Source organism: Populus nigra, chromosome 8 (assembly GCF_951802175.1).
Source record: "Populus nigra chromosome 8, ddPopNigr1.1, whole genome shotgun sequence".
Classification (NCBI taxonomy): domain Eukaryota; kingdom Viridiplantae; phylum Streptophyta; class Magnoliopsida; order Malpighiales; family Salicaceae; genus Populus; species Populus nigra.
In genome coordinates, this window is record NC_084859.1 from 17,947,655 (window position 1) to 17,974,141 (window position 26,487).

At 33.6% G+C, this 26,487-nt stretch overlaps 4 protein-coding genes across 4 annotated transcripts; all 4 read right to left on the reverse strand.

Annotated features, from left to right (window-relative positions):
* Positions 1-164: 164 nt before the first annotated feature.
* On the reverse strand, positions 165-1,612 carry LOC133700985 (transcription factor TCP20-like). Its single transcript, XM_062124731.1, has 2 exons — positions 412-1,612; positions 165-301 (listed from the first exon to the last, which is right to left on the reverse strand). The coding sequence occupies exon 1, from the start codon at positions 1,486-1,488 to the stop codon at positions 580-582; it is 909 nt and encodes a 302-aa protein (XP_061980715.1). The 5' UTR covers positions 1,489-1,612; the 3' UTR covers positions 165-301; positions 412-579.
* Positions 1,613-4,559: 2,947 nt separating this feature from the next.
* LOC133702400 (glucose-6-phosphate 1-dehydrogenase, chloroplastic-like) lies at positions 4,560-8,924 on the reverse strand. Its single transcript, XM_062126739.1, has 10 exons — positions 8,493-8,924; positions 7,851-8,086; positions 7,630-7,724; positions 7,405-7,519; positions 6,309-6,514; positions 6,075-6,224; positions 5,863-5,983; positions 5,551-5,780; positions 5,233-5,433; positions 4,560-5,123 (listed from the first exon to the last, which is right to left on the reverse strand). The coding sequence occupies exons 1-10, from the start codon at positions 8,692-8,694 to the stop codon at positions 4,874-4,876; spliced, it is 1,806 nt and encodes a 601-aa protein (XP_061982723.1). The 5' UTR covers positions 8,695-8,924; the 3' UTR covers positions 4,560-4,873.
* A 4,558-nt stretch (positions 8,925-13,482) lies between these two features.
* On the reverse strand, positions 13,483-14,605 carry LOC133700408 (uncharacterized). The gene has a single exon (XM_062123924.1). The coding sequence runs from the start codon at positions 14,401-14,403 to the stop codon at positions 13,690-13,692; it is 714 nt and encodes a 237-aa protein (XP_061979908.1). The 5' UTR covers positions 14,404-14,605; the 3' UTR covers positions 13,483-13,689.
* A 6,866-nt stretch (positions 14,606-21,471) lies between these two features.
* LOC133702146 (uncharacterized) lies at positions 21,472-25,374 on the reverse strand. Its single transcript, XM_062126386.1, has 4 exons — positions 24,575-25,374; positions 23,816-24,056; positions 22,108-22,225; positions 21,472-21,933 (listed from the first exon to the last, which is right to left on the reverse strand). Exons 1-4 carry the CDS (start codon positions 25,153-25,155, stop codon positions 21,842-21,844), a joined length of 1,032 nt encoding a protein of 343 aa, XP_061982370.1. The 5' UTR covers positions 25,156-25,374; the 3' UTR covers positions 21,472-21,841.
* Positions 25,375-26,487: the final 1,113 nt, after the last annotated feature.

A 26,487-nucleotide genomic window follows, 5' to 3' on the forward strand; every position in this document is an offset into this window, starting at 1 on the left:
CAATATCGAGCGAAAGAAACCAGAGAAATTGGTTTAACAAGATTCACCAGGGTGACTATTCAAGAAAAGTGTATGTTGTTTAAACAGGGCTATAAACTACTCAATTTTATCTTTCAGAGAAACATTAATTCTTGAAAATATAGGCAAGAAAACACAGAAACATGTAGGTCTAATAGTGGCAAAAATATTTTTCTTTTGATCATCTCGCACCAAAATATTTGTGAAACAACACTCCCGCAAAAACTTAAATGAAACAAACTCCAAATGTAAACTTCAAACCATGTTATCTTCCAATTTCAACCTGCATATGACAAATTATAAGAAGTTTATTTTTTATTAATACTTCTAAATAAGAAACGAAGACAATATGTACTCATTCACTTATAGAACTAAAGAAAGGCAGAAAAGCACCTGTTTTAGTAAACTTAGATGAAACTGTTGATCAAGAGATTGGCCAGTGCTGGTCAAGTCTTGCACTCATTTCTAGTCATCAAAGGTAAGAAAATATGGGACTGTACGCTTTACTGTTCTACTGATTTTCTAATGGATAGCCATCCATTAAAAACTTATCTCGTATTTCTACTGCCTTGATCCTTGGGAATCATCTTTATCAGGACGTTGCTCTTGCTGCTTTTCTTGATTCAACGAATCTAAGACACCACGACCCTGCACCATCTGATGGTAAAAGGGACTCAAAGCTTGAGGATTTAACATCGCACTGTGGCCATCCTGTGAAAGTCCAAGCTCCAAGCCAGGAAGTTGCTGGTTAGTGCCACTAAACATGGAGTAAAAACTCATTAAGCCCATGTTAATATTTGGAAACTCAACCCCTTGGAACCCATATTTCGGTAAAGTACTGGAGTTTTCGTTTCCAAAATTCGATGTTGATTGACCAGAATTGGGAACAAATCCTAACCCAATTCCACCTACAGATGGCCAGACCCCAGTTGCCACATTAGATATTCCTAATTTAGTATTCGACATGGTCCAATCATTCCTATCTCTGGACCCAGTAACGCCTGGTCCCAACCCTTCCATTTTTGCATGCAATCCAGTTGAAACAGAACCCCCCTGCTCTGAAACAGAGGCCCCTGCAGCTGCAAGAGCTGATGCAGGAATGGTCCCAGTACCAGTCGCAGCAATAATCGATGGTTCTGCTTGTTGCAACAACCACTGAATTGTTTCTCCATCAGATTTATGCTCCAATTCTCTTGTCAATTGAAAAATCCTGGCCGCGCAAAGAGCTGGAATCCTTATCCTCCTTCCTCTACCTTCCACTTTCTTGTGCCTGTCTTTGTTGGAGCTTCTCTTTGGTGCTAATTTCTTCTTTCTATCATCTTTGTCCGCAATCATATTTTGAAAATCTTCGATCTCAGCAGGCTTGTTGTTATTGCTGTTGATGTTGTTCTCTGACATGCTTGCTTCTTGTGGAGGATTCAAGAAAGAGGGCATCTGTGGTTGATATTGATTTGGGCTCTTAGGTTCCATGGGAACAGGGGAAAATAGGAGCCTCTTTGATTGAAGAAGGTGATCTCAAAAGGGCACGGCTTTCTTGTCCTTTCAATCTCATTTGTCAACATATTTGGCTTCATGTTCAAAGATTGAAATTTCCAACCTTTTTTTTTTGTCGCAATGTTTCAACTTAAAGTTACTACAAAATGATTAAGGTAACCGCTTTTCTCTTTCATTTGACTGGGCCATATCTTTTATTATAGCCAGTAAAGTTTAATGTTCATCGTGCTAGAATATTTATGTTTCAAGGATGAAAGCTTTTATGTGATCTGACCACTAACATTATTTGTTAAGCAGTTAACACATGAGCTGAACCTAATACATAATTTGACGATACTATGATTAAGGTGGTGGTTGTTGTTATGCTTATCAACTTAAATACTACCTTCCATTTGTCTTACATGATGTACATGGTTGGCTATAATTATCTGTTTGTTGTTGTTGTTTAGTGGTTATAAGGATAATGAACTGCAAAAGGATGGCTTGATGATTAAGATTCAAGAGTGTTCTTTCCTTATCCACTAGGATTAGGACTTCAAGCTTTTCCGAGAAGTTAATGCTCATAAATTCATTAATTTCGGTACACATGCCTTTTTTCTTACGAGACTGAAAAGATTACCTTATTTCTGATGAAAAAGCGAAAGAAATTACATTAGAGGTTGTAATTGGGGTGACTCAGGTTTTTGAGTGACCACAATAGTTAGCACTAGCACGTGATTGTCGGTTAGTAGACCTATGGGCCGTGTGCAACTGTGAATGTGTGAAAGCAGTGAGTTTTCCTATTCTAGTCGAGAAGAAGAAAAGAGTGAAGATAACAATTTACATGTCCTGTGGACATGGGATCAATGATACTGTCATGGCCGAGTTTTCATTGCAGACAATGAGTGCCTTGAATCCAGGAGTTACATTTAGTTCAAGTTTTTGGATCATGCAAATGCAGTGGACCCTCCAGTTCCTTAACCTTTGGGACCAATCATGAAACATGGGCTATGCAGACAGTTTCATCTTCCTCGTTAGCCAGCATGATTGCTTATGCAGTGTGTATGCGTGAGAGAGAGGTTGTTCATCTCTGTGTAATCATAAATCTTGTCGATACTAAGTCCAATTTAACGAGTTTGGAGAGTGATGTGCTGCTTTGAAGTTCATTCTGGAAGTCTGAAAATAAGAGTGTTGTTTTCAAGTTAATATGATTCTTTAATGTGGTTAAATATGATCTATACTTGAAAAAAAAAATGCAATACTACCCTTTAGGGATTTTTTAACCAATTTAAAGCTCCATTATTTGAAATAATGTCTATAATAGTGTCTGTGGGTTGCCTTTGGGAAAGTCTCTGCTACAGCTTTTGGTAGACTCTATGAACAAAACATGCATCAAATACGATGAAAACATCAAATGGGTTGCAAAAGTTACATAAAAAACGATTAGCTGCAAATGGGATATTCACCTTTTGTCTGTCAGACATGATCCAAAAGGCCTCTCATTTTATATGCTTGATTTATCCATAAAGTGCATATAAAACCCTCTATATGTGTCCTTGTTTTCACACTCACCAACAACATATGCAAGGGGAAAAATATTATTACCTTTCAAACCAACTATTGACAACAATACTTCTCCATTAAGGCTCTTGAGATGATTTCATCGATCCTAATAAAAGGTATACATCCATTAACAAATCATTACTTCATCGTCTTCAAACATACATATATTCTTTGAACCTTTCTCGGTGAATGTGATTTAGAGTTTTAAGTAATATCAAGTCCAATTAACACATCAAAACTTGGGATGTATTGTTTTAAGACTCTCTCTATGACTTCTTTTCATTACAAAAAAAAAAAAAAAACTGTAGCCTTAGTCTTAGATCTCCCCATAGTTGTATTGGGTGTGGTTTAATCCCAAACTTTTCATCCAAAGTTTTATTGAGGGCGTAAATAAAAATGTTTGGGTCAACATTAATTATTGGAAGCAACTTCTTTGCTACCCAATTAAAATTAGTCATTTTTATATTTTTAAGACTAACATAACTATGTTGGTCTTGTAAAGACTTCATTATGAAATCTTACTACCAAGAACCAAATAAGTATATATCTTTTACTCACAACCATCATCCATATATGTAGCTCTAATCTTTTTTTTTATTATTGTATTTATTTTAAATAAAATCTATGTTTCACTTCATATTTTTTCAGAATATCAATGAAATAAGTGACATTAATAAAAGTATGATATTTTACAGAATACACATCTTAAATGTCTTACTCCTATAACCAATTGTAAATTTAATAAATTTTTTTTCTACTTCTATTCATCCTCGCCGCTTTCATCCTCATCACATTCATCATTATTGTAAGAGTTTTTACAAACTTCAACATCAATATTATCCACATCAATATTTAACTTCCATTCATTCTCCAACTTTGATGCACCTCAAAATAAGTTTTTCCTTGTAAACTATCAATCCATTTATCTCTCATTTGAAGAAATATAATCCTTATCATCTTTATTAGTTTCATCATCCTTGTAATCTTGTTCACATTTAGTACCACCCTTTTCACCAAATCCAACCCATCACTTCTCATATTAATATCTAAACTACCCATTTCAACACCTACTTAAGAATCAACACTATAACTTTTGACATTAACATCCTTTTTAATACTAACACCAACTTCAACACCACAACTTACCCTTTTTAACACCAATATCATCATCATCTTTATCTAAACTCAAACCCTCTTCTCCAATAAACAATATTACTTTATTTCTACCATTAATATCATCATCATAGGTAGATAAATATTTTGTTCCAAGAGACTTGCCATCATTAGGCTTGCCTGAATAAATGAGATCAATATCAATATACATGTGAATTTCTTCCTTCTTGTTCATGCATATTAAAATCTACACTGTCGAGTCATCATTAACTATTTTTATAATTGATCTAATTACGTTGAATTTATAATTTTTTAGAAATCAGCATAAAAAATTAAATTACGACGGGCTCAGTAAACCTCCTGACAGATAATAAAAGGGAAAATACAACGTGTTAACAAAAATTAAACTCAATTTGTATTTCTTCTAATTTTCAACTCGAAGAACCAACAATACATGGCAAAGCCAAAAACAAAAGGATTGTTTAAAACACAAAAGGAAAAATATTCCTTTTCTTCAATGATAAATTTTGCTTGCTTGCACCAGTAACTGGCATGCTCCTAGTGTCCAACGAGTTCATATACAAGAGCTCTTTCGTAACCCACGAAGATAAAGAAAATTAAGTAACCCTAACAAATGACAGAAAAATAACAAAGCGATCTGCTCGTCTTATCCCGCTACACTATTAAGTGTCAAAACCCCCCCGAGTTATTGCTCTATACCAAGGTCGCCCCATCTGACGTTGTATCTTGCAGCTAGATAGTGAGCCCCAACAGGGCCTCGACTACCATAAGGATAATACTCGGGGATAACGTTTTTCTCTTCAAGCTCCTTCAGAACGGGAGTGAAGAGTGCCCAGGCTGCATCCAGTTCATCACTCCTGATAAACAATCTCCTTTCCCCTTCAATTGCATCCAGCAGAAGCCTCTCATATGCATCTGGAATCTCCTTTGAATATCTACAAATGGCATACCAAGTTAATTTGCAATCAAGATATTGTTGGATGCACCTTGCTGCATATAAAGAAGGCTTTTCATGAATAACATTCAAGTGATCTTAAACATTACCTTGCTGCATAGAGAAGATTTAGATTGCTACGGTCCAATCTCATTCCCAATCCAGGGACCTTGTTATTGATCTTCAAATCAATAGCTTCATCTGGCTGCACTCGAATAACAAGCTCATTTGTAGCCAGATCAAGATCATTCCCAAAATCCTGATTGTATAAGTTGCCAGGCACATGCCGGAACTGCACCCTTATCTCAGCCCTGGGAAAAACAAGAAAATTACATGTATTATAAACATATTACTCGGTCATGAGAGAAAAGGTTAGTTTCTTGAAGCAAACACCTGGTACATTTTGCCATTAATGTAGTAATGCTCACCTCTTCTTATGTAATGCTTTGCCAGCTTTCATTAGAAAAGGCACTCCATCCCATCTTGCATTATCTATGAAGAGAGCAGCTGCAGCAAATGTTGGAGTTAAGCTGCCTTTTGGCACAGTGCTGTCATCAATGTATGCTGGGTAAGTAACTCCCCCTTTTGTGTGGCTCTTGTACTGCCCAACAACAACATCTTCAAGTTGTAAAGGCCTCATTGATCGTAAAACTTTGACCTGCAATCCAACAAGAAATGATATTTAAACTAGGGAAAAAGATTGTGCTAAAATGGCTCACTTTCAAGCAAGTAACAATAACCTTTTCGTTTCTGATGTCCTCTGCATCCAAACTGACAGGTGTTTCCATCGCAAAGAGGGCTAGTATTTGAAGCAGATGGTTCTGCATTATGTCTCTTATTATTCCGTAATTGTCAAAATACCTAGTTGCAACCAATTCAAAAGTTTTAACTGTAAGCTCTTAAATAGAATGCAGAATTGCAAAGTATGCTCTCATTTTATAATGCAAAGTACCCTCCACGTCCTTCAGTGCCAAAATCTTCAGAGAATATCAGCTGTACGTTTCTGATATACCGCCTTGACCATAAGGGTTCAAAAATGAGATTAGAGAAGCGAAGAACAGACAGGTTTTCCACAAGTTCCTTTCCCAGATAGTGGTCTATCCTGAAAAAAAAAGGGAATATCCATCTGATCAGATTGTGCTCCAAATCCCTTCATAAAAGCTGATTGAATTTAGAAATCTTCTACCTGAATATCTGATCTTCTTCTAAGTATTGCTTGAGGGCTTTTGTCAAAGCAGCTGAGGAATCTGAATCTCGGCCAAAGGGTTTCTCAACAATGACCCTGGTCCAGCCAATACCAGATGAAGCTGATGAGCTTGTACATTTCACCGCATCTATAAATATATTTGGAGGAATTGACAGATAAAAGAGGCGATTAGAAACTCTCCCACCCTGCACATGCAACTTTCATTATCAAGCAGAATCCGATTATATAAATGCTCATGTTGTAGAACTATTTATAGAAAATTTGTAAAGAACCCCATTGTATCTTAACCTTAAAAAAAAAAAAAAGACATTCTACAATATTCTAAACAACAGATAAAATACTAATTGCATCTCAGTTGCAGCATAATTCACCAGACATAAAACCAAAATAGTAAAGAACAATGAGAATTATAGTTTAAAGGCGAAATCATGAAAATGATAATGAAGGATGGTGATAAAATTTTAAAGGTGCATCCAGCAATATAAAATGCCACCACTTTGCAAGCTCAATTGCCATGCCCATAGTCACAATGACCAGTTCTGAAAATTATATGACCAAATACCTCTTTCATTAACTGCAATGCTGCTTTTCATTTCTAAATGCACCTACCCAACAATTATACCCATAATTACATCGAAACTCTTTCAATCAGCTTGGAAATGGTAAGTGGTAACACCAATATAGAGGTGCAAGAATATTCTATATGATTAGCATTGCAATTTGCAAGTTTCCAATACAATTAAAGGATGTGCATCAATAAAGAGGTGCAAAAGCTAAGGCGCATAAAATCTAGGCATTGAAGAAAATATCTGAACTCTAAAACTTCCCTGACACCCAATCAGCCAATTTTTTGCACCTTACTAGGAATGTCTACAGGTAACAATAATGCACAGTTTCCAACTGACTCCACGAGTCAAAAGTGATATACTTATCAGGAAGCCCTCCAATCCACATAACCACAGATGGAAAAGAGAATTTTCCTAAACGTTCAATTTACATGCCAATCACCCATAAGTCATCTACTACTAAAAGAGATAATCCATTCTGTTAGGGTGCTGACCTAGACCCCCATTACCTCATGTTCTTTCAACTTCTTGTCTAACTCAGCAAAGTTTTCTAGTGAATCATATTGACCAGAATGGTAGAAACATCTCTTGAGAAACTGGTCCATCTTTTCATCACAGTTCTCCCTGAAAATTCAGAAGCAGACGTACATATCATGTCCCAACCTCCAAATAAATCATGGATATTTATAACATGTAAACTTCACGTCAAGGCCAAAAAAATTATCCAAAGTCACCTTTTATCAATCCTGCAAGTAAGTGTCTTGCTAACCATGTTTCTAAGTTCAGCATCAGTCATCTTGCTCCGAGCATAGCCAAAGATTGTAAAATGCTGCCACCAAATAACTTCACAACTTAATATATTATCATAAGCTCAAAAAGAAAACTTTATAAACAATCGAAAATTGAAATCAAACTTTCAAGGGTAGACAGACGATAGAAAAAATCAAATTTGAACCTTCGGGAGACAACCCTCGTAATAAAGAGCAAAAAGTGCAGGAAATATCTTTTTCTTCGCAAGGTCCCCAGATGCACCAACCACAGTGATACTGACAGTTGACTCATCTTTTTTCACATAAAAACTAGCTGCTTCCTTGAATTCCTGAGTTGATGGCACTGAAGTCAACAACCCACCTTTCAATTTCTTAAAAGGAGTCTCATTTTCAACCGGGGTCGCTGGAGTGGCCACTGCACCTGCAATCAGTTACCATTCAAATAAGAACAAACAAGAGAGCATAGATATTCATTATTCACAAAGAGAGGGATCAAGTAATATCTCAAAAAATGACGAGCGAAAATATCAAAAGCAGAAAAATTCTCTGATTTTTATACTGTTTTTAATTTATATATATAAACCCTGATCACAACCGAAGCCATATAGATTAAAGGGCATCCTTGGATTTTATAGCAATAAAACAAAAGGCAAATCAAGCATTCGGCAATCAAAAAGACACACAACGGTACAAGTAGGCAATTTAACCAAACATATCAAAAAATATACAAATAAATCTGCTAAACAATTCATACGACTAAAAAAACAATCGTTTTTAGAAAAAAAGAAAAAAAAGAAGATGAGAACAATAAAACTAAAAGGACTAACCATCTTGCATGAGAACCACATTTAAATGATAATTTCTTCGAGAATGAAAAGAAACCTTAGCTGGTAAAACCCTTTTCGCAATATAAGAAGAGAAGTTTAATCGTTGATGATTCTGCCCATGGAATGATGATGATGATGAAGAAGAAGGTGGTAATAGAGAGTATGCATGTGAACGACATGTCGTCGAATAAAGTGCAGCCATTCTTCTTTTGTTTATCTTTGTAGATTGATAACAATCTCTGCTTTCTCTTTTAAAAGTGTGTGTGTGTGTGTGTTTTGGTAGAATCAAAGAGATGGGTTTTGAGGGAGTTGGCAATGGTGGTGACCGAGGCCTCAGAATAACCTCGGAAACGTCGAGGGGTGAGCGCAATCGCAAGGCCCTTGAGATCTCCGAAAGGCTGCTCTTTTGTCTTTGCAAGCAACACCTGTATTTTATTTTCTTTTTCAAGAGAGAGAAGACAGTATATTAAAATTAATTAATTACTTCTTCTACTCCTTCAGAGAGACAAATGGCATCACAAAATTATTTTTTAATTTGATTCCCTCTCTAATTAAACCGGAGGTTTTTCCATTATTGTAAAACCTCGGCTGATTCAGCGGGTTAATTCAGGATTCAAGAGACATTTAACAATTTATTTTTAATATTATCGATTTCAACCTAAAGAGAAAAGTAGAGAATTAATTTGCATCATTTAACAATTCGTGGTTTATTTAATAAAATAGTAAATTTGCATAAATTTAGTTTTATGTATTTATTTAATATTTCATTGTATTTTTTTATTCTTCAATATGCTATATGGGTGTAATATTCTGTAACGATACTGTTCAATTTTATTTAAATTTAATTAACAATACGACATCATTTTACATGGAAAAAAACCTAAAAACTCGGGAATAAAAAAATAATAAAGCCAGCATTATACATGACTGTCAAAACCAAGAAACTCATCTGGTCTGGTGTGCGGTCATAAGTGGGCTTCTCGGGTGGTCAAAATCATGTGGATAAGCTGTATCATTGAGGGCTGCTATAGCTAAACAAGACAAGATCGAGAGATTTTACGATGCTGTTTAGTTATTTTTTAAATTTATTTTTAAAAAGAAAATAGATGTAATTAAAATAAAAAATTCTAAGTAATGATATTTTTATATAAATTTTATATTTTTTTTCTTTGTATTCGACTTTTTTTCAATATAGACTCGAAAAATAATTAGAAAAATATCACTATAACAATAAGATTTTTCAATAGGACCCTCGAAAGGCAATTATGAAGAAATTATTTGGGCAAACTGTGTTTCTAAAAAGTTTATTTTTTTATTAAAATTTAATATAATCTGTATGTTTTGGATCGTTTTGATATGTTGATATTAAAAACAATTTTAAAAAACTAAAAATATATTATTAATATAAAAAAATATTTAAAAAATAACTGCTACCATATTACAAAACATTACGAATATGGAATATCTCTTAGAAATAATGATGATGAGAATCCTGCTCAAAGACGTCAATTGCGTTCCAAGCTTCAGCACCTCAGCCATAGCTTTTCATGCGCCTATCTCTAGCAACAGGTACATGAAGGAAAATATTTTCAGAAAAAAATATTTAATTAAAAAATATAAAAACATATTACAAGTTAAAATATAAAACTAATAATATGACACATTTAATTATGGTAGTGAAATAGTGATATTATGGTACATGCATGATAAATAGAGTGATGATGATGATGGTATAGTAATTGTTATAGTGATACAAAATTAACAATGATTGTTATTTTTATTAGTAAATAATAAAGATAAAAGGACAACAATGAAATGGTGAAGAAAAAAATTTAAATATATTCTATACTTGAATGTGAGTGATGAAATGAAAGTGTAAAAAATTTATATATACAAAATCCTTCAAATAAAAAAATAAAATAGGATGAGTGAATAATTATCTAATGTTATTTTTATTTTTATAATTAAAAAATGATGCAAGGCAATAAATAATCAATAAAAATTAACAACAATAATTACTCTATAATTGAATCAAGTTCATACGATATTCGAAACTACTTGTTTATTTTGTAGTCCAATAGATCTAAAATATGTTTGGGAACGTGATGTAAACCGTGTTATCAAAAAAATCAAATTTTTTTACTAAAATTTAATATTTTTTATATGTTTTAAATCTTTTTGATGTGCTAATGTCAAAAATAATTTTTTTAAAATAAAAAAATATCATTAACATGCATTTCGGCACGAAAATTTATTTGAAAAGCAACCACAACTACATTGCCAAATACCCTCCTAATAGACCTGTACTCTAATAAGCTTATAATTTTTATAATTAAGAAATTTAAAAACATGTTCTCCTATCAACAGTCTCACTCAAATCAAGAATAACTCTTCGACTAATTCAAGGATTGTTCATCTCTGGGAGCATTGGATTTCCAAGGCACCCTAGGGCTAAGTCGAGTTCCAAGATAGTAAAAGTCCAATTCAGGAGGCTTGTATAACTTCGAGGCCCGTAATGATCCTGGGCCTACATTTTTATTGGGTACAATAATATAAAAGGGTTTATGAGCCCGGTCTAAAGAACAGATAAAATTATATATAACATGCAATCTCGATTTTTAGATTTACTTCTCTTAGTTTGATTGTTATAAATTTTAAAATTATTAAAAAAATTCTGGTCATTAACTTTAAAATCTTAAAAAATTAATCAAGATATGCGTAAACTCCTCAAACAACCGCAATTACCAAAAAAAAAAACAAACAAACAAACCCACCCGTTCATGTGTCCAAAAATAAACAAGCTTTCATATCCTGTTCCTTGTTTTTTCGAAAATAGTAGAAACCATAAAACGAAACCGACACCAAACAACCTCTGGCCTTTGTACTGGAACTTAAAAATGATGAACTTCAATGTATCTAAACCGTATTCTTGCATGTAAATCCAAAATTTGTGGGATTCGAAACATTGCGGGGAGCGAAACATGTGAAAAGTGGAGAGCCCTTTCATCATGCTTGGACTTGCTACATGACAAAAATCAGCTTCATGTATATTTGTTGTAATATAATGCACTTCCATCAAAATTGTAGAGACGCAAGGGCAATACAACCATGTTAGGTATTAACACACCAAGAGCTTAGCCACCACCCACCAATGAAAGTTTTAACCAGCTTGCACTTTTTTTTTTTTTAACCAACCTATCCATCCAAATAAAATGAATCCAAAAATTCTTCCAAAATAAATCCAAACAAAAAAAAAATAAAAATAAAACCCAAAAAACACTAAAAATACATGGGATAAAGAATGGTAGCCGGAGCTCATGCTCCCTGTATGGGCGCAATGTAGTGCACTGGACATCCGCCCAATGCACCCCAGTGAGCTTATGTCCATGCAGGACTGCGCCAAGCATCAAGGGTCTTGGGCATGTATCCTAGCGTCCTTGTGAGCTTGAATTATCACACCCGAGACTTGTTTGGATCCAAGTAACATGCTCGGACCCACTGTCATCTCTAATTGGCTCAGACACCTTTCCTAAGTTCAACACTCGCCAAATAATTTTTCTCGAATCTCATGCGGGTCCTTAAGTATTTTATATTGATATACTAAGTATCATTTTAAGTAGAATATAACTCAAAATATTACAAAAATAAAATTACACTTCAGTCATTTCTCTCCATAAAATGACAAGATTCATGTGCTATAAATATACTATGAATCTTTCAAGTCAAAAGTTTACAATCTCTTCATTCTCAATATTTTTATCATATATATTTTCAGAGTAAAAATATTATTATGTTTTACCAAACACAAGGACTAACTTTACCTTTACCATCAAAGAGTCCTCACGTCCATAAAAAAAAAATCTTTTACCTATATTAACTACCAGTCACCTGATTTACCAAACACCGCCCGCTATTACCAATCACTGATCACCAATCTTATCAGACATCATCTATAATGTACCACTTACCAACCCTTTAAGCTTTTTATATCAAATTGTTATATATTTTAACTATGTAAAATAAATCATATTGATTCAACTAAAAAATCAAACAACTATTCAACACATCAATTTCATTCCTGAACATCTTTTATCTTATTCTGTACTCTTATGTGCTAAGGAAGGAATATGAGCCATGCAAGGGTCAAAGTCACAATGGATGCAGGCTGGCCCAGAAAATACTCCCAGATTCCAAGGAGTTCCATTTGAAATAGCGTTGTCTTGCCTCCTAAAAAAGCAATATTCCCCTTGACATTTCAAACCCACCGCTCACCACCTAGAGTCAGCAGAAACAACTGGATGTTCTTCCATGTCTCAAGACCCAACATTACACTACAAGCTGGTGATAACTAGGTTTTGCTTAGATATCTTGTTTGTTAGAGCATATTTATGCAGACAACCAATAATTTTCTTTCCTGTCAATGACTATAGCGAGGCTACACCGGTAGCTATTTAATTTTGTCCATCTCTTCAAACCTCTTTATATATATTGTGAATTGTTTTATTCTAGATAACTCATGACCAATGACTTCACAAATTACTTAACAAGGGAATGGATCATGATTTCAAGTGTCATGGAATTCCACAGCCATGATGATGTTATTTGGTAATAAAAAATGGAATTAATGATTGGGGTGCAAATTAAAGTTTTAAAATGAAAATGAAGAGTACTATGAATGAGAATGAAAATTAAACTTGTGAGATTAAAAACAAGGAATAAGAATTAATTTACTTAATCATGTCATCTGGAAGTCCTCTAATGATTCATTAAATTATGTAATTTATGTGTATTGAGGTACCTCGCTTCATTAAAAAAATAATAATTCATGGATCAAGCTGGGAGTTGCAAGGGGGCTAAGATAATTAATTAAGAACACCAATTTTTCCTTTACAATACCATATTTACTGTCAACACTTCTGTTTAAAGCACCAGAGCATTATTTTTTTTCCTCCTCTCGCCGTTCCTTTTCAATTAATAAATGGTAAAAAAATTAAAAATGAAGAGCCCTTTATTTATAAACTGTTTGTCAATAGAGATAAATATTTATAAGTACAGATTAATTACAAAGCCCTTCTCCTAAGTTCCAAGTACAGAAAACTTGGCAGATTTATTGTGCCAAAAATAATGACCACAGCAGCAAGGAATACAGTATTTGCTCCAACTTTCTGACGGCACTACAGTGTCTGGATCCTAGTAATCATGCCTTACAACAGACTAATAACTGGGCTTGAAGCCACCTTTGCTTATTAACCCTTGCAATGAACTCTTCGACTCTTCTGTTTAGTTCCTCTGGAGGCAATCCACCCTCTTCTTCTTCTTCACTTATTTCCTTCTCCTCATGCCTATCTTCTTTTACTTTAACCTCTTCATGAGCATCCTTCTTTCCTTTGCTGGTTAATTCATTAGCTTCTCTATCTTCTTCTTCCTTCACCGCTACTTCTTTATCTCCTTTGTTGGTTAATTCAGCAACTTCTTCCTTCAGCACTACTTCTTTATCTTGAACATTAGTCTCTTGGTCAACCAAGTTCACCTCCAGTTTACTCTCCTCTGCCTTGTCTTGATGAGCTGACACACCTCTAAGACTCCAGCTCCTCTCTACATATTCATCATAAATTTCGCCCACTGGAGATGAGTGAGACCCAACAAACCTTGATTCTCCAACAAGAAAGACAACAATGACATTTACCAGTATAAACAAGCACTTGGGGCTAAAGAAGGAGGAAAACTTATTTGGGATGGATAGAGATAGAAATAGCTTCATGGTTGAACATAGGGATGGAAACCAAAGAGGAAAGGAAAAAAGCAAACTACACGTCAAGGCAAGGAAAGAAAGAAACATGAGATTGTAATAAAACTGAGTCTTCAAACTGTGCATAGCTTGAAGCTTTTTAGCCTTGCTTATAGTATCCATTGTTGAAAGAGGTATAACAAGAAGTTTAGTGGGGTTTCTTAGTGAGTTTAGAGATTATGATTTTAATGGGGAAAGCTAAGGAGAACTTAGTTAGAAAAGGCTCAGTGAGGACACACATCTGACAGACAATGGTGGAATGGAGACAAGGGCTTAAATAGGGAGGGAAAAGGGAAATGATGGAGGATATTTTGGTGGGGATTCAAGAAATCCTACTTTATTGTTGTTTAGGTGTAGAGGAAATTGCTTATGTAAAAAGGCATGGCGGGTTGAGAATATGTTATAGCCTCCATTGCTTTCCACCATTGCTGTTAATGGTTTTGAATTCTCCATCTGGAATTTTACTTAATAAATATGTGTTAGCTAGCGTCAGCAACCAGTGAAGACCCCTAGTTTCTGGATTCAACAATCCAGTCTGTAAAGCCAGACCCATAGGCATAACATAAACATGAACTAGGACAGAATTAAGTATGCATGTAGCATAAATACATTGTTTCAATCTATGTTATTCAGCAGGAAAATAAGAAAGAAAAGAAAAGGTCACTCGTAGAAAGAAATACATGTTTAATATTCTTCTTGCTTAAGCTTTTGAACAGAAGAGAATTGTGGTGAAAATGGGCATTTCATTTCTATGCTTTTTGAACATGGTTTTGTATAGCCTTTTCGTCTATAGTTGAAGCAGATGGCAGCACGTTTGTTGAATGGGGACAATAAAGGAGCTTGTAAAGGAGGTGCAGCGCCCATGAACACTGGTATCAAGGTCATTGTCAAAATACTTAGAAAATTAGGTTGGTAACTTTTTTACTAGGCAAAGCAAGATTCCTATATTATGTACAACCTGCCATGATCACCTCCACAATCTTAGTATCTAAACTAACAATCAAATACATGGCCACGCTTGATTTTATAGATGGAAAGCTACTTTATTATGCATGGCCACCTTAACATTTGAATTGTTACAGTACAAGCCATGTGAAAGAGACTCGCCCATGTACAAAATTTTCTAGATCGAATGTATATAGTTTCGTTTTATATGTTTAATTTTCATTTTTTCATGAAGAAGGTGGAAAATAAAAAACAAAGAACAAGAATGATTCTTTTTTCATAAATGGTGCAAAGATAATATCATTTGAAGTACTTGTACTTAATATATTTTTTTTCTATTTGAGTATATGAACTAATTTTTTTTCTATTTAGATACTTATACTCATAAAATTGGATTAATAAAAAATCTCAGTTAGTTTTTGTTGCAATATACTGATGCCCCATTTATCCCTTTATCAAATGAGTTCACATGTCAAAATTCGACAAAGATAAATGATATATGAAGTGCTAGTACGTTATGATCATTTCTACATAAATGCTTCTACTTATTATTATTTTTTTATTTCTATTAGAATATTTATACTCGTGAATTTTGATCAATACTATCATTAGTTTATATTCTATTTTTAACTTTTTTAATGGGTCTAAAAAATACTTATGACCCTATTTTTTTGCATGTTTAATGAAATGAGCATGCCCTGAATAGGGACTTGGGTGTGCCAAGCCTAGCCACGCGGAGGTTTGGCAGTGTGCCTAGCTTCGAGCACACTAGGTCAGATGCTAGCTAGATCCAAACTTAATTGGGCTTGACAGTGTGCCAAATCCGGGGCACAATAGGCTTTGTAGTGTGCCAAGCCCCTGACACGCCTATGAAAATGCACATCTTCCCTTAGAAAGCCTTAGGGAATGATCATCCTCCCTTGACACGCCCAAGAAAATGAGATAATGTGGGTTTGATAAACATGTCAAACATAAGACACTTGTATTTGACATTCCGTCACTTGGACTTAACAATCAACCAAGTCCAAGGTAACATGGGTCTGGCAAACATGTCAAACCCAGGGCATTTAAACTCGGCAGCTCGCCAAGTCTAAGATAACGACCATCTTCTCTTGGGTACACTCAAGAGAATGACCATCCTCATTTGGATCTAACCTTGGGGAAGAACTCGGCCTCCATGAGTTTAGCTACATTTGACATCTTAGATTCCAATCTCCCTACAACTTTTAATTGTATAAAAATCCTCAAATGACCCACTATATTCTTATCAAACATTAATATGGATATAAGAGATATTTATCTCTCATGAAATGCTATTAAGGTAAGATTATACCTTTTTAGTATATCAAAGTCCTTTGAGGACTTATCATATTTCCATCAAATATTAATATAGATATAAGGGATATTTATCTCTCATTAAATGCTATCATGATAAAATTACACTTTAGACCCCTCTCTTCATAAAAAAACAAGACTCATGAGTTATAAATACACAATGAGATCTTCAGAACAAAAGTTCACAATCTTCATTCTCTACTCCATATATATTTTCAGAGCATCTCTCTTTAAAATATTTTTTTTATTTTCTCTCTCTAAAAAAATAATTATTTAAGCATTAGAGAGTCTCCTTCTTCATAAAAAGAAATCTTTTGCAGGTACTGACCACAAGTCATTTTAGTTTACCAAACACCAAATATAAACTATCAACTACTTTGGTTAGGGAGAATAAATGAGATTATTAAGATCAATTGATTAACTGATTATCCAATTTGAGATCTCTATTCCTAAGCTAGTTGAATTTTTGGAATATCATCAATGAATTAATTGATGTGGCACTTATCCGAGTAACGGTTATTTTATGACTTTTTTAGTATTTTTGGTTTTATATCAAGATGAAAAGTAGACAAAAAATAAAAGTAAAAGTAATTGATTGATTATTATTTTATATTTATGTTAGACATTAGTGGTGTTTTTTAAGCTTTTATTCTTACCTAAAATTAATCCTAACTAATAAGTAAGATAAATATAAGCTCACTTGCTTAATTAGTTTTATAATTTTTCATTTGAAGTTTTTGTTATTTTCATTTTCTTTTTTTCTAATATCATTATGAGAAAATAAAAATGCTGAAAATAGTAAAATTGTGATATTTTTATTTCTTCTTGAGACATGGTGCACCTGCCACGTAGATAACTATTATGTTAGTCGTTGATTAGTAATAAAAGAAAATAATAAGATACTTTTAAAATATATTATTTTCATTGCTATACTATTATTATTACCGCCATGTATTTTCCATCCCCTATCATCTGCGATTACTTCTATTATTTTTACTATGAATTAAATATTGATAATGAAAATATTTTTACTGCTATTATTTTTATTGATGTAACCTTCGAGGGGTCATGTTAAGTTACCAGCAACAAGAACCGTGTCTAGATACAACCTTCCTTCTCAAAGATACAAATGCTAGTACCCTAATTCTTTTCTTTTTCTTTTTTATTTTATTTTAATTAAAATAGGTATTCAAGCCGGCTTACATATATTTTTACTAATCTTCTAAGATATTAAAATTAATAATTAAATAAATTTTTATCGACTCTAAAATTTATAACACTCAAACTAATAATCTTTTAAAAATAAACTCAAAATCTAATCAATTAAACAAACCATACTAAATTGCCAGTTACCCTTCTTTATTTGAAGGCGTTGTGGGTTCATTGGCATACACTTGCTTTTGCAAGCTAAGAATTTTCTTAGATTCCCCGGTGAACCATGTTCACCGGGGAGGGATAGGAAGAGGAAGTGATTTGACATTGACGAAGCTTAAAAAGAAGAGCTTTGAAAGAAAGTATGACGTGCAAAAGTTGCTGCAAAACAAAACAAACAGCTATTTGAATCTCTGAAGCTTTATTGATTATATTCAACTCTCAACAATTTTTTATTAACACACTTATATCAGCACTTTTTATTAACTCGTTTAAATTCTAAATGTATTGGTCTTACATTTATAAAATAATTATTTTTTTAACTATCATAATCTAATTAGAAATATAACTATTTAATTAAACAAGTATTTTAATAACTAATATAACATAAATTCCTTTTTTTTAATCAAGAATTTGTATATTAATTAAGATTTTATCTAACAATCCCTTCCTTGAACTAATATTTTTAAGCTCTCAGTTGAAGGATTTTTCTTTAATATTATCTTGAATATCTATTTTTCACCTATGATAATAAAAACCGTAACAAACTTAAATAAAAAAGAAAATAGATTGAAAGACAAAAATTAAGGTGTTATTTTATTCCATCATCAATTTTCATCCTTTTGAAAACTTCATTAATTCTTGAATATTGTTTTTTTAATAACATCAATTTCATCATCCAAAATCTTTCGCCACCTTATTTTCTTAATGCATCTTCAAAAATCACGGGATCATAATATGATAATATAAGAAAATAAGTAAATAAATTATCTAATTGTTTGATCTCAGTTACCTCATAAACATTTATTCATATAAGCTCGTTTCTAACATGTTGTCATTGATCATTATTTGCTGATATTTCAAGTGGGCTTTGATCATATACTAGTTGTAATGTATTTTCATAAGTTTCTGTTTTTTTTTTCTCATGATTAAGTTTTTTCTTTTGTAAAACAACTTGTTCCAACTCTTTTTCTGCTTTTTCTCTAACAGAAGCAATATGTTGAAGTTAGCTTCTTTTCCCTAGCTCAAAGGTTATTTTTTTATTGCTCAAATAGATATTCATCTCTTCACACCTTTTTATCAGAACTACTCTTCAATTCCCTCTTTTACATCTTTATGTCCAACAAGAAGTTTGCTGGTTCCTTTTGAATGCTTTATAATTATCAAAATGTTCTTGCTCTATTTTATTTATGAATTAAGTGACTCAACATCTTACTTATGTTGATCTTTTATTGCCTTCTTCTCTAATTTAAGGCTATCATGCTCATCTTTGAGCAATCTAGAAACAATTTCTCTCTTCTCAGCAATACATTCGACTTCCTTTCTTAGCTTTTCTTTTTCTTTATTATTTAACTCCCATTTGGTTTCAAATTTTCCCTTCTTATTTTTCTTGTTTATGTGACAAGTCATCAATAAAAACACATTTTCTTTCTTTTCTATATTATGGCTTGCTAAAAACAAAGTCTTGAGAGCATCTTTATTACTCTCCATAAATTTGGCATGCACGTTCCTATTATTTGAGTTTTTAAGTCGATACTCATATTGATAATGACCAAATCTTTTGCAGTTATGATAATGAATATGAAACTTGCTATCTTTCTTATAGTGACCATATTTTTTATATTTATGGCATAGAATTTGAGACTTGTCATATTGATTTAAATCTTTCCTTCCATTGTATCCTTATCATTAATCAAAACTGTTATTTCTTCCACCTCTACTTTTACTACTTTGACAATGTTGATTGTGCTCAATTTTGTTTAAGATTTTCTCTTTGGGCATCATGTTCAACTGAGATTACAATGCATTTTCAATAGCTATTGCATATTTCTTTGAATTCAAGCGATGCTCATGAGCTGCTAACAAGTCTTGTAATTCATCAATCGACATCTCACTCAAATCTTTTGATTCTTTAATAGTTGTTACCACGTACTTAAAACAAAGTGTTAGGCTTCGAAGAATTTTCTTCATAACTAGAAGATCTATCATCTTTTCTCTATTGGCTTTCATTTGATTAACTAATTTTTATTTGTGTGAGAAATGCTCTTTAATAGTCTCATTATTATTCATTCAGAGAAGCTCAAACTATGTCCATAAATTCTGTAACTTTATCTTCTTTGCCTTGTTAAAAATATCCCTCAAGTTTTTTTGGTAGTTTCAACATGCATGATCTTTTCAAAAACAAATAATTTCACTTTTTAAAAGATGTGATATCAGGCTTTTTAATTTTTTTCTTGGCTTGATTTGTTTCTTACACATTCATTGACTTTCGAACTTTGTTCTTAACAACGTCCCAAGCATAATACTCAAACAAAGATTGCATGTCTGAATTTTTCAATGTTCAAAGTTGTTTTTGTCAACACTCAACGATGCATGTATTTAATTTATATTAGAACCCATCCTTTTAATTGAATGGCTTAAAAACTCTATTGGTTCGATTTTTTACAAGCTATTGCTCCTGGATTTTTTTATTTTTTTTTTCCGACTGTGAAGGAGGTGCTTCTACCTAGGCCTGCTGCTGCTACTGTTGGCACAAAGAACTGTTATCGCGCCTATGCTGCTGAACGCTGTAAGAGAAAGGATCTGATAATTGCGACAAGCTGCTGTCTATTGGAATTAAATTATTTTTTTGCTGCAAAAGGCTACTGCTACAGAACTGCTGGGCGACCAAAACTGTTAGCTGCTGCTGCAACAGTGCAACGTGATGTCTACTGCTTGCTGCCAAACGTTGAAGCTGTTACTTGCACTTGGAAGTTGAAAAATCCTTATGATCGTGATATTCAACTCTTAACACATATTTTCTTTTATCAACATATTTATATCTATATTTTTTATTAACATACTTAAATTCTGAATGCATTAGTCTTTATATTATAAGGAGATTGCACATCTAACTATTCTAATCTATCTAGAAATATAACTATTTAATTAAACAAGTATTATAATAACCAGTCTAACACAAATTTTTTTCATCAAGAATTCCTATATTAACTAGATTTAAGATTTTATCAAACAAAAGTAAAAGCAAGAGGGCTGTAAAGAGATGCTAGGAGAAACTAAATCAACATCTCTTCTTTTTAACCCATGATAAGGCAACTAATGCTGTTTGAAGAGATGATTAGAAAAATAATCAGGACCTCCTCATGAAGCTGACTATCAGAGAATTTCTACAAACCATGGAGAAATTACAATCACATTGCTTTTCTTACAATGTTTTGTGACATTACAGATCATCACAATATCGTTTTGCATCTTCAACCATTCATTCATTACAGAATCTAATAAAATCGTGAGAGCTGTCTTGAGTTTTGATTGCATTCTGCGAAAAAGAACCTAAGAACCCCGCAAGGGCCAGTAGAGATCGCTAATGAAATAAAACAGTTGAGATCGCCTCATATTTTTTTTGCTTCTCTTTGTATGGAACTATGGAAATACCATTTTAGCCAAGCTGAGTAATTAATATTCAGACAGTTCAGCTTGCCTTCATTCAGTGCCTCGCAATTTCCAGGACCTGAGTTCTCAGAAAATAAGCTGTCATCATAGTTCCACAATTGTGGTGCATAGATGAAATTAATCAGTCAAATTAAACTTTGAACATACAAGCACTGTTCCATCCTTGGCCAGAAATTCAAGATCATACAAGCACCCTATGAAAACTCAGCAACAATAACAAATGCCGATACAACTCACTACAAATACTACAAGTGCAGGCAGTGAACCTGGGAGTCGAATGATCGATGCTAAATGATCTTAACAAAAAATTGTGTCATGCAATCATATCCTCCTGATTATTTGGGAAAAAAATATCAGGAGAACATTGCAAGTCTAACTCTGTGGAGAAAAACAAATACGGCGGCTACTTCTATTCAACCTCTCTCTCTAGGTCACAAAACTGCAGGGACTAATTCCCTCAAAGGACAAAAGCAACCTTCTCCTGGGAAACAAGTGAAGATGGCTGAGCAATTAAAGGCTCGTAGTGATCAGCTCCAGCACCACACCAGCCTGTATTACAAATAAAAATTTAATTCTTTAGCCAGCAACTAAAGTACCTAAAATTCAATCAAATAGTTAATCTTTTGTGGTGAGTTGTCTGTGTACAATATATATATACACACACACGAAAAATGAACTTAATTTTCACCCTGAACATTCAAATAGATTATACAATTTCATTACCTGTTCCTTTCATAAAGAGAAAGAAGGGGGGTTCACAAATTTCAGTCCTGGGACGATGTGGGAGAAAGAAGACACAATTTTCTTCGTCAACCATTGCATCAGATCCATGTGCCTGCACCTGTAAAATGTTTGACCAGAACATGAGAGCTAAATCATTACAAGTAGAACTCTCTAACAATTATCCATGTTGGAAAGACTTGATAAACTAAACTCAATCAGGAAACAGCAGCAATACATAGTTGCATGGTATTGATAAAGTATTCTTTCCTAATATTCCTTTTTATGCATTAAAAACTACATAATGTTGAAGTGAAACAATGGCAACTCCTACAAGTCAGATTTACGAGGAAATTTGAGCGTTCATAATACAGTTAGCTTTTACCATATCTCCATACCAGAAATACAAGTTAGCTTTTACAGTATCTCTAATAACTAAAATTCAACATACAACTTCTACAAGTCTGATTTATGAGGAAATTTGAGCATTCACAATGCAGTTAGCTTTTGCCGTATCTCCATACAAGAAATACAAGTTAGCTTTTACGGTATCTCTAATACCTAAAACACAACATACAACTTGCCATACAACATCAGATCCATCATCAATAGAAATTTACATATAAAAATTAAAAGACTAATGGTTGTTTTAATTTTAGGACCATGGAGTTTTAAAACTCCTAATTCTAGAACTCCATGGTCCTACATCAACATCACAGATAGGAATTTGATATTAAAATAGCAGAACAACAACTCCAAAAAGAGTGGCTATACACAATGACCTCATGCAGCTTGCTAAACAAACACAGACGGAATATGCAATAGCTATTCAACTGAACTGACCATCTATAGCATCTTCCTCCATATCAGTGAAAGGAAAAGCTGTTACTCTAGCAGTGTACAAGAATTTTTATTATTATTATTGTTGTTGTTATTTATTTTCTACCATCTGCAATCAGTAACTGAAAAAATTCATTTTTCAAATCTCTCCAGTGACATGCATCAGTTCCACAGCTTCACTCATGCAATCCACTACATAGAATGGAACTCCGCAAACTAAAAAAAATAGCCACTTAATATCGGTGATAAGAGAAAGGGAGGCAATCCACTAGATCACATGGTAGTGTAACAAACCATTTTAGGCTACAAGAGATTTTGTCATCTGAGATAGTTTGATCTCAAGAAATGAATACCAAGAGCAAACCAGACAATATGTGAACAAGAAAAGGAATAAAAGGCCAAAGGAAATGCCTCGGGGACATAGAATGAATATCTTTATATCCTGACAAACACAAAATGTCCATTTTGTTAACAGATTGGAAAATATTGTGCATCACTTAAATAACCATATAGTTACCATTATCAAATGGTGCCAAACAATCACAGAATTTTGGCCTATGACAAGAGATGTATGTGTAACAAACAACAACTAGTTTGTGAGGCTGTTGCATTGATGGTGCATTTCTGCAATATCAGACTTGGAACCTAAATGTAGTTTATCTAAATTACTAGTTGAATATGCCACACATCTGATTTAGAATAACATGAATTTTACAATCATACTTCTCTGTCACAATTCATTCCTAGCATACTTGCATATACATTGCTCAATTATGTAAACCAAAATATAAACGATTAAATGGATATGTTGATTCAAAAAAGAAAAACAGAGAGAGAACAACAAATTAAACTTGCAAAATCTAGTCCTTACTACATAGATTTCACGCTTGAACTCTGTTGCAAGACACTCAATTGCAATATCATCACCAAAAGCAGCAGCATGACCTTCTCTATTCTCATCTACAGATAATAAACCTTCCTCGGTATACTGCAAAGTGATGATATCATCCTCATCATCAGGTGAACCAGAGATCAACATGTATTTTGCCCAACTCGGGCCATCATTCACCGCTATACACCTCTCTTTGTATATTGACTCTGCCGCCATTTCTCTTCAAATCACAAAAATAAATTCTAATAAAAAAACAAGCAGAAGCAACAACAATCATCCGCAATAAAAATCCTCATCTCAAAAACACACTTCCCTTTTCAAAAATCAATCCAGAAAGAAAGAAAAAATAATCTTTTTTTCAGTTGTCATATCTTGAGCCTAAACACAGTGACGATTCACCTTTTCCATTTAGAACCAACAGATCCAAGGAAACGCATTGACAAAACCCTCAACACCTCGTTTTAAATCGGCCAAAAACCATAACTTTCTATACTCTTCTTAGACACACAAAAATATACAAAAAAATAATGTGGCAAAAACCATCTGCTGCTATAAAATCTCAATATAACATATCATTTCAAAATTACAAACATAATTTTTTAATTAAAGACAGGAAAAAAAGAATAAAAAACAAAAAATCTTCTTTATTTCTTGAACTTAAAGAAACTAACACAAACAGATCCAAAAAACAAATAACACAAAAAAAAAGATAAGAGAAAGAAACAGTGAAACAATCACCTTTGCATCCCTAAGAGAACAAGCTCCTCGATAGCAGAATCTAGCGCAACACGATCTTCTTTGTTGGCTAAGAGTTTAATCTCTTGAACGACATGTATCCCCCACCCGTTCTTCAGATCCGGCGCATACATATGCTTTATAGCACCATTTATCACTTCCTTCTCTTCCCCGCTAACAGATCCAAAGTCCTCTACAAACCTCCTCACCGTCCTACTCCTCAGCTTCCGCGCGTCCAGCTCACGCGCCGCCATCGCCCTCTGCGAGGCCGTGAACAGGCAGTTCCCGTCCGCCGAAACGTCTCCCCCATGCGACAGCCTGAATACCACCGCCGGAAACGAATCGTCGTTCTTGGGATGCTTCCATAGCACTCCTTTGGTTTGGAGCCTTTGTAAGTGGCGTCTTTGCTGGTCTTCCAACCCAATCACGTCCTCCCACGTAGGTTGTGCGGCGATGGTCAGAGTTTGTTCTGAGAGATCTACGGTGGCTTTTGGATCGTCCCTCCAATGAACAGCCGGTGAAGTTGGCGTTTGAAATGTCGTTTCGGCAACGGCTGCTGTTGAATCGCACAACAACTTTCCCATTTTTTTATTTTTCTTTAAATCAATAACAGGAAAAAAAAATTTCTTGAATCTTTTTCTTTTCCCTTCTTTTTTCTTTTCCTTCTTCAACGGGGAGGCGAGTTGCAGAGAGAGAGGAGAGAGAGTTAACGTTAAGGTTTAACGGATAGATTAAGACGCGGGAGTTTTAAGTACACGTGGAAGAATCAATGTGGTTTCAGAATTTATTGCTCTTGGTTGGTGAGAGACGATACCGTAAGCCGGTGGACCATTAGGGGCAAATCTGAGCCAGAAATATATTTTTTTTGTTGAAACCAGAAATATTATATTGAGTATTCAGATTTCAGATGGCTTCCTTTCAGTTTCCAGAGTTCTTAATTACCTTCAATAAAATTACTAAAATAATTTCAAGTAAAACATATAATTTATGCCTAATTTACGCGTTTTCTTATTTTTAATGGTCAATTCTTTCAAAATTACAAAATTACCTTTTTTATGGGATTTAATTTTTGATATAAAAGTAAATTTTTGTGATGATAAACATAAAAGCATAATGATCTAATATTTTTGTTATGTAATAGTTTTCGGAAATAATTTTATTACTTTTATGAATTTTGAATTTGATTTTTTACTTTCATCATCAAGAAATAATTAATTTGATTTTTGTTGATGATAAAATTGTTTAATTTTGAACATTGAAAACTTAAAAATGAAGTTGGTGGCGTAGGGGTACGTAAATGCTGATGTGTCAATGGGGTCTTGCCAAGTCATCACAAGTGGGACCTGTTTGCCAATGAGGTTTTGTGTCCGTGAAAGCGCGTGTGTGCGAGACTGTGCGGCTTCGGGGAGGCGTTGCTTGTGAAAGGCGTTGCATTCAAAGCAACGGTCAAAAATGAGTATTGAAATCCTCAAAGCCTCTTTTATCCAAACCAAATTGGAAAATTATTGAAAGCAAAGTCATTAGACGTACGAATTGGGAACAAGCAGTCGGAGCTTCGTATGTTTGGGAACGTCAAAATGAGAGATGTCGAGCTATTTTCTGCAGGACCATCAAGTTCGGTATGAATTGGTGTGGTTTCTTTACGCCTAGGATACTAGAATATCAAACCATGAACGAAGAAAGGTACGAGAAAAAAGCATATTTGGCTAGTGATTGTGAGGCTTCAATATCGGGTTATTTTAAATTTTGAATTTTTTTATTAAAAATTATTTTTTTTATGTTTTTAAATTATTTTAATATACTGATGTTAAAAAATAATTTTTAAAGAATTAAAAAATATTATTTTAATATATTTTTAAGTGAAAAAACATTTTAAACCACAACCGCTACTACAATTTTAAACACACCTTAAACTT

Bases quoted from the DNA above. Each gene is read 5' to 3' on its own strand.
- LOC133700408 (XM_062123924.1), bottom strand. From the start codon at position 14,403: ATGGATACTATAAGCAAGGCTAAAAAGCTTCAAGCTATGCACAGTTTG.
- LOC133700985 (XM_062124731.1), bottom strand. From the start codon at position 1,488: ATGGAACCTAAGAGCCCAAATCAATATCAACCACAGATGCCCTCTTTC.
- LOC133702146 (XM_062126386.1), bottom strand. From the start codon at position 25,155: ATGGGAAAGTTGTTGTGCGATTCAACAGCAGCCGTTGCCGAAACGACA. The intron at 24,057-24,574 runs GTGATTGTTTCA...TGTGATTTGAAG, and splicing joins GTTCTCTTAGGGATGCAAAG to AGAAATGGCGGCAGAGTCAA. The intron at 22,226-23,815 runs GTAAGGACTAGA...AACATTTTACAG, and splicing joins TCAAGCGTGAAATCTATGTA to GTGCAGGCACATGGATCTGA.
- LOC133702400 (XM_062126739.1), bottom strand. From the start codon at position 8,694: ATGGCTGCACTTTATTCGACGACATGTCGTTCACATGCATACTCTCTA. The intron at 5,984-6,074 runs GTACTTTGCATT...GGTTGCAACTAG, and splicing joins GGCACTGAAGGACGTGGAGG to GTATTTTGACAATTACGGAA. The intron at 5,781-5,862 runs GTTATTGTTACT...GTTGGATTGCAG, and splicing joins AGGACATCAGAAACGAAAAG to GTCAAAGTTTTACGATCAAT.